This window comes from Protomyctophum parallelum (genome assembly GCF_964188405.1).
Source record: "Protomyctophum parallelum genome assembly, chromosome: 6".
In the NCBI taxonomy this organism is placed as follows: Eukaryota; Metazoa; Chordata; class Actinopteri; order Myctophiformes; family Myctophidae; genus Protomyctophum; species Protomyctophum parallelum.
The window spans coordinates 18,562,307-18,573,743 of record NC_139701.1 but is presented as its reverse complement, the minus strand read 5'-3'; the positions used below and the strand labels follow the sequence as shown (position 1 = coordinate 18,573,743).

Below are 11,437 nucleotides of genomic sequence, written 5' to 3'. Positions count from 1 at the left end.
CTCTCACCTGCCGAGAGACAAACACTCATAACGGAATAATTTGACTAGCGAGGACTTGGAGAGCGAAAACGAGCCCCCCTCTCATCTTCCCTGCATGCATCTTTCAGATATATTTTTAAACAATTATTCCAGGACGATATATAAAACATTTCTTTTATGAATCTAGCAAACTATTCTTACTTTTCGGGCATGTGCAACATGACTGCTGAGACGCAGCATTCGCCTGCCGAGGCGACGAGTCCTCTGGTCATGTCTCCAAATGTCAGCCTGGACACGCCGTTGCCTCCGCCGCCTCTCATGCTCCAACAGCAGGCCCGGTCCAAAGACCGGGACGTCCTGATCAAGTCTGAGCCGCGGGGGAACAGCCCGAACACCGACCGCGAGGACGGCGCCACCCTGGGCCAGACCGAGGAGCACCTGCCGACCGGGAGTCGCCGGAGGAAAAGGCCCGTCCAGCGGGGCAAGCCGCCCTACAGTTACATCGCTCTCATTGCCATGGCGATCGCCAACTCACCTGAGAGAAAGCTCACCCTCGGGGGCATCTATAAGTTCATCATGGAGCGTTTCCCTTTCTACAGGGAAAACTCCAAGAAGTGGCAAAACTCCATCCGCCACAACCTCACCCTCAACGACTGCTTCGTCAAGATCCCGCGGGAGCCGGGCAGGCCCGGCAAGGGCAACTACTGGACCCTGGACCCCGCCGCCGAGGACATGTTCGACAACGGCAGCTTCCTGAGGAGGAGGAAGCGCTTCAAGCGCACGGACGTGAGCACGTACCCCGGGTACATGCAGAGCTCCAGCGCGTTCACCCCGACGCCCATGGTGGGCCGGTCCTCGTATCCCAACACCCTGTACCCCGGGATAGGCTCCGGCTATGGCTCTCAGCTGGCGTCGTCTCCGCATCCCGCCATGCTGCATCACTACCCGACCTCCGCCGGGGTCAGCCAGGGACAGCCGCGCATGTTCAGCATCGACAACATCATCAGCCAGCAGACGGGAGGAGCAGAGCTCAACTCGCAGGCCCTGCAGGGGCTGCACCACCACGGCGGAGGAGGGGTGGGGGTCGACCACCTGGGCACCATGTCCTCCAGTTGCTCCGTCACCGGCGGCACCGACCCGTCCGCGTGCTTCCAGACGCAGAGCGTCAACCCGTCGGCGAACATGCTGCACGGCAGGAACAGCGGGAACATGCCCGCCCAGCACCTGGCCGCCGGATACCCGTACTCTTCCTCGGCGTCTCCCCCTCACCTGCCCGCCATGACGCAGCCCGGCTTCTCCCCCGGGAGCTCTCAGGTGTACTGCGCCGGGAACCGACTCTCGCTGCCGGCTCTGCGCTCAGGCTCGTGCGCCGAGCACACGGAGCAGCTCCTGGGTCTCCCCAGTCCCATGAACTCTTACAACAACTCTTACATGAGACAAGCCAACTTCGCGTCAGGATTAGAACGGTATATGTGATTGAATAATAATCACACACTGAACTAAAAATGTGAATATGCATGCATTCCATTTGAAAGGTCTGAAGTGATTCGCTTAAGACCTATAAACCGACATTCCTTCTGCATGTTCCAGAAATGCCACGTCTACACTGTGTTCATAATTTACAATGTATTTATGTGTTTTATATAGGATATATTTGTTAGACGTACATATTTTTGATAGTCATTACTGTGTGTAAACAAGACCATTGTTGGCCTTGAATCTGAATAGATTGATGTACCTTTTAATATGCCGATGGCACATATAAATAAATTCAATTTTTGATATGTAAGTATGGCTTTACATTTGTTATAGTTGGCTATAAAAATCAGTCAAGGCTGATTTCAAGTGAATAGTTGCATGCACTCCTTACTTAACTTAATTGATAAAATTGATAACTTTTTAGTCTAGTTTTACAAACTAGACTAATAGGCCTATTAATAAAATAAAATAGGCCTAAAAGTTATCAATTTTATCAATTAAGTTTGAGTCTTTGCAGGAAGAAATTCCGTTTTCTTGATCCATAAACAAAATGGAAATATACACTATATCTCGTGTCACAGGGGTGATGAAATGAAGGTCATTAAATATGCCTATAGCAGCACATTTTGAGTCACATTTCGACATTCTTTCAGACAATGTTTCAGTCACTGAAATGAATGCATATACCCACTGATTGCATTCTGGGTCCTATAATTGTTTTAATATGTTTTAATGTATAATGGTTAATTTACTACTTTTGGATAAAACGGGACCTCAATAAAATATTAAAGTTTGCAATCCATGACAGCCAGGGCAGTGGAGCTATAGGCTAAATGGTCGGAGACAATTTAACGTGCATATTTGCATAATATATATACTGCGCCAAAATTAATCACTATAGCTTGGATCTCCAAGGTTGCGCCATATATATATTCCATTAATGTAAAGCCCGTATGCTGCTGTGCATTACAAACCGGCATGTTCACAGTTCAAGTGAAAGTTTTTCGGTATAAATAATGAAATTCGTCTGATCAACAGACAACTTGAATTATAGAATAATAAACAATAATAATAACAACAATAATGTCATTAGTTGGCCTAATACTATGATGGTGATAATAGTAATCATAATTGTTATTATATTGGGTGAACCTAAAATATAAAAAAGCAGCTTTCAGCTTTCGACCCAAGGAGGAAAACAAACGTGGATGACACATAGGCAGGCCTATATACCCTTATTGAATCAAAGTCAGGTGAGTGTGAGATCATGGTAGCTACTAGCCTACTATACCATCATATTCAGTCATTTCAGTTGCACTAAATGCAATATATCTATAAGAAAAGTGAAAATACAGTTTCAGTCAGACATTCTTCAGGGTTGTGTTTAACAAGCATGAAGCAATGAATGAGCATTTTGAATTCACCTGTTCACACACACACACACACACACACACACACACACACACACACACACACACACACACACACACACACACACACACACACACACACACACACACACACACACACACACACACACACACACACACACACACACACACACACACACACACACACACACACACACACACACACACTTAGCTATTTGATACGTGAGCACACGTTATGATGATACACAATAGTATATAATACAACAATAATAATTTATTTATATGTGCATTGTGGAATGCTGCCGCTGTAGGATATATATACTTTCAATATGGGCAAATATGTTTATTTACTTCTACTGCAAACGCCAGAAGTGTACATTAGGCTAAGGCTATTATATAGGTCACGGGGCAGCCAAGCAGGTACAATACACTCATCCAATTAATTATCGCTGGCCAGCTTGCAATACTGTGCGAGTGGTTTGCATGGGTTTTCACATTTCAATTTCATATTTCAATATTTCAATTGACGTTGGTCACCAATCCTCCTGGTGATTGGGAGTTAGGCCTATATGCAATTATAGCCTATAGAGGAGATGGTGTTTGTTGTAGATTTTCTAGGCCAAATGTGTTTGTATAAAGCGACGCCTGAATATGAAATGGAAATGGTTATAATGATGAAATTATATACGTATGGGCTTAGTTTGCCTTGTTTAAGTTAAAAATACCAATCTGTGTTCTCTTTCATGGTTTAAAATGGTGGCTGATCTGCAGACATCTATGGCAGACATGCTCTCAGTTTGGTCTATCTGTTCTCAGATGAAGAGAACTGATTGGGGGTGTGTATAGCCCGGGTAGTTTCTGTTCTTTTATAGCCCTTTGTCTGTGTTATTTTGGTCAATTTGATGTGCCTATTTTCACAGTCCATCACTGTGAAAAGTATTGCACTGCCTGGTTGGTGTTTGGAGACTTGGAGTCTTTGATTATTGGAGCCTTGGCCGTCCGGTCAACCCTTGCAGGTTATATTTCTGCTTATCTTTGTATTTTTTGTTCTAAAAACTTTCTTTACTGTTGCTTGACAATTTCCTTGTATGCAAATACATTTGCACTGTTTCCTTGTATGCAAATACATTTGCACCGACTCATTTTGAATTGATCGTTCTTGTTTTAACTCTTATCTGACAGCAGAGGGCGCTTTAACACTGCAAACAGCAAGTATGCGTGACAAATTGCTAGTTTAACATAGGATTAGCAAACTATTCATAGGCTGGCATAAATGCATAAAGTAGTTTGTATAAATCATATAGAGTATAGCCTATATGTTTTGCCATATTTTGCCATAAAAACCAAAATGAGAAAATATTCAAGTGAGCTAATGTGGAAAAGCTCATACACCTGTATAGTCATCCATTTTTATTCAGGCATAAAACAATCCCTTCTGACCTGAAAACAACACACAAACAGATGAATGAATGATGAATCATAATTCAATCGGTGTTCATGCCTTTCCCTTTTATATGCCAATTGACTTATAGCGAATATGCACCTATATGGCTATAGGGTTGTTGTTTTCTGTGAACAGGTAAAATGTACCAAACAAAGTGATCATATAGGCTACTTCAAGGCCAACGCTGTTAACCAGCGTGAGAACAAGCCTTAACCTTTGTTACAATGAAGGGCTGCATGGATGTCATGTCACAGCTCCGTATAGATCTTGCAGCGAGAAAGGTCTCTATACGCGTGAGAACGATTATGAGCTGGTTGTTGCATTTACTGCATGGCGGGCAGCTGTCATGGCTTTCAGTGTAACGATTTGAGATATGCGGGCAATAGCATACACAGCTGACGTGACGAGCGACCTGGAACCAGCCAGGCCATGCAAGCCAGCCAAGGGCACAGACACATCAGTGTTCGTGATGTATCATGTAGGTTCCTTGACTCTTGACTCTTGACATTTTCTGTAGGCTATACTTTATAACTTCAAAATAATCTAAGTATATTTATTTTTAGAAAATAAAATTGTAATTACTTTTTACACACACACACACACACACACACACACACACACACACACACACACACACACACACACACACACACACACACACACACACACACACACACACACACACACACACACACACACACACACACACACACACGAATAAATGCAAATATGGCAACAGAACCGCTATACCTTATAATACACCTGTTAGAAGACTTTATGGCCCATATCCCTAAGCCGTGCTTTCTAACACGACGAGTTATGCGTTGGATAAGTGATAACAGTAGTTCATGTCAAGGACCTCCTAATTGATATTTATTTGGCCACGGACCGGCGGACCCCCATCTGAGAATGCTTCATGTGCCAAGTAGGCTATACGCCCGGAAGAGAAGATTGATGTTAAATAAAATCCAAATTATTCATAAAAAAACACTTTCAAATTTTCAAAAAGATAGCAAAGATCGAGCTTGTCTGCTCTTTTTTTTTCTTTTTAATAACCAACGTATATGAATTTATGATAGTGACCCCCATCCCAATAAAGGACCCCTGGGGGTCCCCGGACCCCACTTTGAGTAGCAGCGGGTGCAGAGATGGATGGGGTGCTGATGTGAACGCATTACAATAACGCCATGTTTCTGCAGCCCTAATGAAATGGAATGTCCGCCTGTCGTGTTCCAAATGGGCCCGTCCACATTACATAGCATGTCATCTGCTACAGCCTTGGTTCGTTGTGACGAAGACGAATTGACGCAGGTTGCAGCTGACTAGATGGCCCTGTGTTTGTATATGCGAATTATGCAGAAAATGTAGATGGATAATGTTATGACTTCTAGACAAGGAAAACATAAAACCCGTGAGAAGTGATCGGGCGACCGTCGGCCACGCTAGCGGAGGGGCACGATGAATCGATGATGCAATTCATTCATGTCTTTTATAGGCTACCTGAATAAAAAGCTGACAGTCAACACCATTATGCGCAGCAGCATTATGTTATACAATTAGACGTAACATGATTGCTTTCGAATTGAGATGGCCTATATCTACCCAAATTCGTATTAAACAAAACGTAAAATGAACTTTGGTTATAATAGCTTGACTTGATTTGACTTGACTGATAAATATTTTATTTCTGTAGGCCTACCAAAATGAACGAAATTAAATAATAATGCAAGGATTAACAACGACATAATAATAATAATAATAATAATAATAATAATAATAAGGGTAACAATAATAATATGCTACTATACTACTACTACTACTAATAATAATAATAATAATCATATAATAGACTAATAATAAATGCAAATAACCTTAATTTCTAACATGCTATGAACTCAGCTAACAATATATTCTTGAAGAGCATGCCATTAATATAGAATAGCGTAAATGTGGTCCTTATTTATTTTCAAGCATGCACGAAATAATTACACAAATTACAAAAAGAAAAAAAGAAATAGGCCTACATTTTAAACTAAATGTTTAGCCTTTTATAGCGGTATGTTTTTTGCCTTTGGGATTTCGCATTTTGTCCCATTGCCTGTGCTTCTCTTTCGTGGCCATATATTGTTCCTTTGCAGTAACTATAATAGATTACTAACAAAAACGGTAGCCCATTTAGTTTTATTGTGGTAATTATCATTTATGCCTGCGCCTTAATTCCTTCTCGTGATTTTGTTTACAGGCTTGACACATTTGGTACAACCGGAGCAGACTCACATATCCATGTCACAAAATTCCCTCACCTTAATTTCCTGTGTAGTTCCCGGCGAAGCTTGTGTTATGCTCCGTCGTAAGGCGGTGTCGCGTGCCAAAAGAGCAGATCTGCAAGCTATCAACACGACGCAAATGCGACGCGTCGATAGCTTTCAGATCAGCTCTTTTGGGCACGCGACACCGTCGTACGACGCGGGATAAATGCGGCTAAACAGTGACATGGAGGTCACGTGTTCTGCGCGGTTGAATAAATAGCTTTTTGAGAGCTATGAGGGACGATAGTATATGAGACTCTCACTGGATACTTATCCGCGCCCAGCGCGTAAAAGACGCCCATTTGGATGTTCACATGTAGCCTTTTAAATGACCTATATAGCATAAATCGATCACAGAAATAAGAACTCGTGTGTGTGTACTGAACTCGTAAGTGGTCCTTTAGGAGGGGAAACGCGTGATTTATGACCAGTCCGCTTTGTTTTTCTTTCTTTCCTTTCTCGGTGAGAGCAAGCGCACACAGCCTCGCTTCCCGGATGATCGGAGGAGAACCAAGGCAGCTCAAAGCCTTATCTGTCCTTCCCATACACTTTGGCGATGTTTTCATTCAGCGACTGGAGATAAAACAACAGTTTGGTCGCGCGGTCTTTTTGGGGGCGAGTCGGTGAGTTTCCACCACAACAACAACAGCACCTGGCGTGGCCGTGGGACGCGAGCGAGAGAGAGGGAGAGAGAGAGAGAGAGAGAGAGAGAGAGAGAGAGAGAGAGAGAGAGGAATAACGGTCTCTCCAAGGATGACTTTGGGGACGGATATTATGTCCGACAGCTCTGTATTGTCCGATGATGTGGACATCGATGTGGTCGGCGGCGACTTGTCCGTCGGCAAGGACGGAAAATACATGCATTTCAACTTGGACAACGACTCGGACGACAATTTCTCCCAGAACGCGAGCGAGAGAGTCTCCTCCCCGGTGCTCAGCAGCTCCGAGTGCCCGTCCGAGCAGACCGGGTCCGGCACGGAGTCCGGCGCCACGATCCTCGGAGACAAGCCCGGAAAAAGTGCCCTCGTGAAGCCGCCCTATTCCTACATAGCCCTGATCACCATGTCCATCCTCCAGAGTCCTAAGAAGAGGCTCACCCTCAGCGAGATCTGCGAGTTCATCAGCAACAGGTTCCCGTACTACCGAGAGAAGTTCCCCGCTTGGCAGAACTCCATTCGCCACAACCTCTCCCTAAACGACTGCTTCGTGAAGATCCCACGCGAACCCGGGAATCCCGGAAAGGGCAACTATTGGACCCTCGATCCAGAGTCCGCAGACATGTTTGATAATGGAAGTTTTTTACGCAGGAGGAAGCGCTTCAAGAGACATCAAACCAATGAGATCCTCCGGGACGTCGGGGGGTTCCTGCCGGGGTTCGGATACGGCCCTTATGGTTACAACTACGGGATTCAGCTACAGAACTTTCACGCCGCGCACAGTCCGTACCACCCGCACCACCCGGGCGGCGCGTTCCCGTTCCAAAACGGGCCGTGCGTCCTGCCGTCACCGGCCTCGATATTCCCAACCCCGCACCCCCTGCCATCTCTTTTAGGGGCCGATTTACGAAAGCCATTTTACCCGCAGCTAAGTCCCACGCTACCCTGCTTGCCGCCCCTCAAGACGGACGCGAGCGCTCCCAGTCGACCCTCTTTCTCGATTGACAATATCATCGGTGCGGCGAACAGCACGGCCTCGCCGTATGGCAGCCATCATCCCGGCAACCAGGCGCAGATCCTGGCCATGTTGACCCCAGCACTCGCGTCTGCCTCAGGCCACTTGAACCTCTCGCAGGAAAGCATATTACAACCCGGGGCACAGAGTCAGACATTCTCTAGCAAAACGGCACATATGAACAGTTGCCCTTTCTAGAAAGAAACCCCGAAACAATACAAAACAAATGCTGGTGAGAAACACCACAGAAAATGCTCTTATTAGAAAGCCCATTGCGGTTCTGTCGTCTTAAGTGAAGGTAGGCTGAACATTCTTTGTGAAATAAGAGTGTTATGGCTCTCCCGTTGATTTTGATAAAGATGTGGGAGATGGGGAACTGAAAGGTTTATTTATGGCTTGTAAATATGTGTATAATAATGACAGAGACGAGAGGAATTATTAAGACATTGATGAAGGCTCTTGAATACTGAATATAAATTTGTTGGCCTGACACTTCTGGTTATGTGGCACCCAGAAAAAAATCCTTGTATTTTAACACAAGTTAAAGTAAACGTGTCACATATAGCCTATTTCTCTGTACGGGATAATTTTCGATTTTTAAAATATCATTGAGATTTTTATGCTATGATTTATATTGTTTTATATTTTGCGCGTTGTGAGGAAAAAGCACTGTCTTTGACATTGGCTACACGAGACCGCCAACTCAGGTTTTTACTAGAAAGCACATTGAGACAAAGGGGGTTTGTTTTTCCACTATGACCCCCGGATCTCCTTTGCATATAGGCTACATGCGGCGTCCTGGTGAATTTGTGACGGATTCATTTTATGTTGTCTGTGGACAAATGGTTACCGCCTTACCGGTATGTGTTTTTTGTGTGTGTAAAGAAAGCGCATTAGCCTACCTCTCAATCTCTCACTCTCTCTCCCCTTCTCTCTCACCTGTTGTGCTGACGTTCGTTATCATTTCACAATTTAATCTGTGAAACTTTGTCATGTGTTGCCAATAGAGAGACACCTATGTTCCTATAGGTCATTTTTTGTTGTTGTAATGACAAGAATAATAAATGTTTGTGAATTTGAAAAAGAAAATTCGTTAACCCCTTTTATTGCTTCGGACGTTTTGCTGGCATATTTAAAAAATCACCCTCGTGTGAAATGAGGGGCGCATTTGTTTGCTTTTGTACGACACGGGAAGCATGCTTTTTAAGCAAACACAAAGTTCATTTTTGGGGTGCGTATTTATTTTTTAGTGCTTGCAGATTTTTGGGGAGCATGAAAGACACATTAAAAGTCCATAGACTAGGCTGACACATGACGTCATGATTGTTTGAAAGACAGATTGAAAAAAGTGAACGTCCTCAAAATAGGACCCATGTGATCATGCAGACAGGTGGCTATATTTATATGGCCTATTGATTCGACTCATGGATTTAGATATACAATATAGGTTTCCTTTGGTTAGGCTATATTCTAAATGGTTCTGTACAATATATTGTTCCAGGCAGGGCTCAAATGAAAGGAATTGTAGAAAAGTGTAGAGGGAATTTTGTCTATTTCATTTAAAGGGTTGTAGTAGACGGCATGAGGATTTAGGCCTATAATATATTTTATACATATTTTTTATATTGATCCCGAGGAAAATTCAGTATAGGCCTATATAGTCTATTTCAGTATTCCGTTTTCTTCTCTATATTTTGAGGGCACATTGAATGTAGACATACGAGATTGATTACTTTATTAGAAATGTAAACATCACAGTCAGAAATTAAGGTTAAAATGATATATGCTTTGTCCTTCAAACATCTCGCACACGTAAATTAATTGATCTCTGGTCATGAAAGGTTAGCTATAAAATTCAATTCAATTATTTTGTATATGGCCAAGCATGCAAATTCACTGATTTAAACTTTTTTAATTACGACACACAAATTATATATAGCCATGTTGTTCACACACAGCGAAATCGGCTATAGAGCGTTTGTTTGTGTGTGTGAAACGCACACGTTTTAGACTGGGATATTCAAACCACGACTATAGCCTGCCCTTGGGCATATACCATCTCTGCAGCGAGGAATATCACGCAACAGTGGGCAAGTATTCCTCTTGTGTGGCTCTGGGGCGCTTGTGTATAGTTTATAAAGGACTATTTTTCTTGCAAGTTATACAAAGGGCCAAATGAATGGGGACGTCACCGCAAGCCTCCGCGGCTTGTAATTGAAAGTGAGCGTTCTACGGGGATACCCACGATCTCTTGGGGGTTTCGTTGCTAATTTGTAGCAGCATTTTTCATCAGGGGCCTAATCCGCCATAATGCGGCTATTTTGCCCGTTTGTTGATGTTGTCAGCTAGGACCCCGCGCACATGGGGCCTGAATGTGCGCACAGCGAGCGGTCCCCTGTGGGGCCAGACACACACATTTAGCCCCCTGAAAAGCAATCTTCTCAAAAGGCCCTCGGTTTTGGTCTGCTTTCATGTCATCTGTGTTGTCTCGGCGTTCATAGAAAAGAAGCAGTGGGACTCGTCCCCTGCTACAGAAAACAGGCCCATTGGTCTATTTCAGAGTTGGCCGAGCACATGTTCCTAGACAGAAGGGCAGTGTAAAGCCTCCTTTATTTATCAGATCTGTGTGCAAATGGTTAAATTAGTTTGGTCGGTGTTTTGACAGATCATTATTAAGGATGAAGAGGTGGGGGCCTATATGACTCGCTCCCTTCAAGCACAAACACCACCTTTCTTTCTTTCTTTCTCGTTCGAATTATAGAGAACTGATATTCCACAGACATAATTCCAGAATTTCCAGGTCCAGGAACTATTTATAATCAATGTAATAATAACGATGACAGATTAATTTATATAGAAAATTAGGTAGAAAAAATTATAACAGGGATATGAGGTTACTAAAAAGTTTATGGGGACTTGTTTCCATGCACCATTCAAGTTAGTCTGCATATATAGCCTATAGGCTATATGCATGAAGAGTTGTAACAAATATAGATATTAAAATCTATATTAATCACACACACACACACACACACACACACACACACACACACACACACACACACACACACACACACACACACACACACACACACACACACACACACACACACACACACACACACACACACACACACAAAAACGTTGTGACACAAGAGCGTGAC

The 11,437-nt window shown here is 43.6% G+C and overlaps 2 protein-coding genes across 2 annotated transcripts; both read left to right on the top strand.

Annotated features, from left to right (window-relative positions):
- Positions 1-156: 156 nt before the first annotated feature.
- On the top strand, positions 157-1,455 carry foxe3 (forkhead box E3; the record flags this gene model as incomplete). Its single annotated transcript, XM_083767279.1, has 1 exon — positions 157-1,455. One exon carries the CDS (start codon positions 157-159, stop codon positions 1,453-1,455), a length of 1,299 nt encoding a protein of 432 aa, XP_083623405.1.
- A 5,411-nt stretch (positions 1,456-6,866) lies between these two features.
- Positions 6,867-9,270, top strand: foxd2 (forkhead box D2). Its single transcript, XM_083767428.1, has one exon. The coding sequence runs from the start codon at positions 7,356-7,358 to the stop codon at positions 8,469-8,471; it is 1,116 nt and encodes a 371-aa protein (XP_083623554.1). The 5' UTR covers positions 6,867-7,355; the 3' UTR covers positions 8,472-9,270.
- Positions 9,271-11,437: the final 2,167 nt, after the last annotated feature.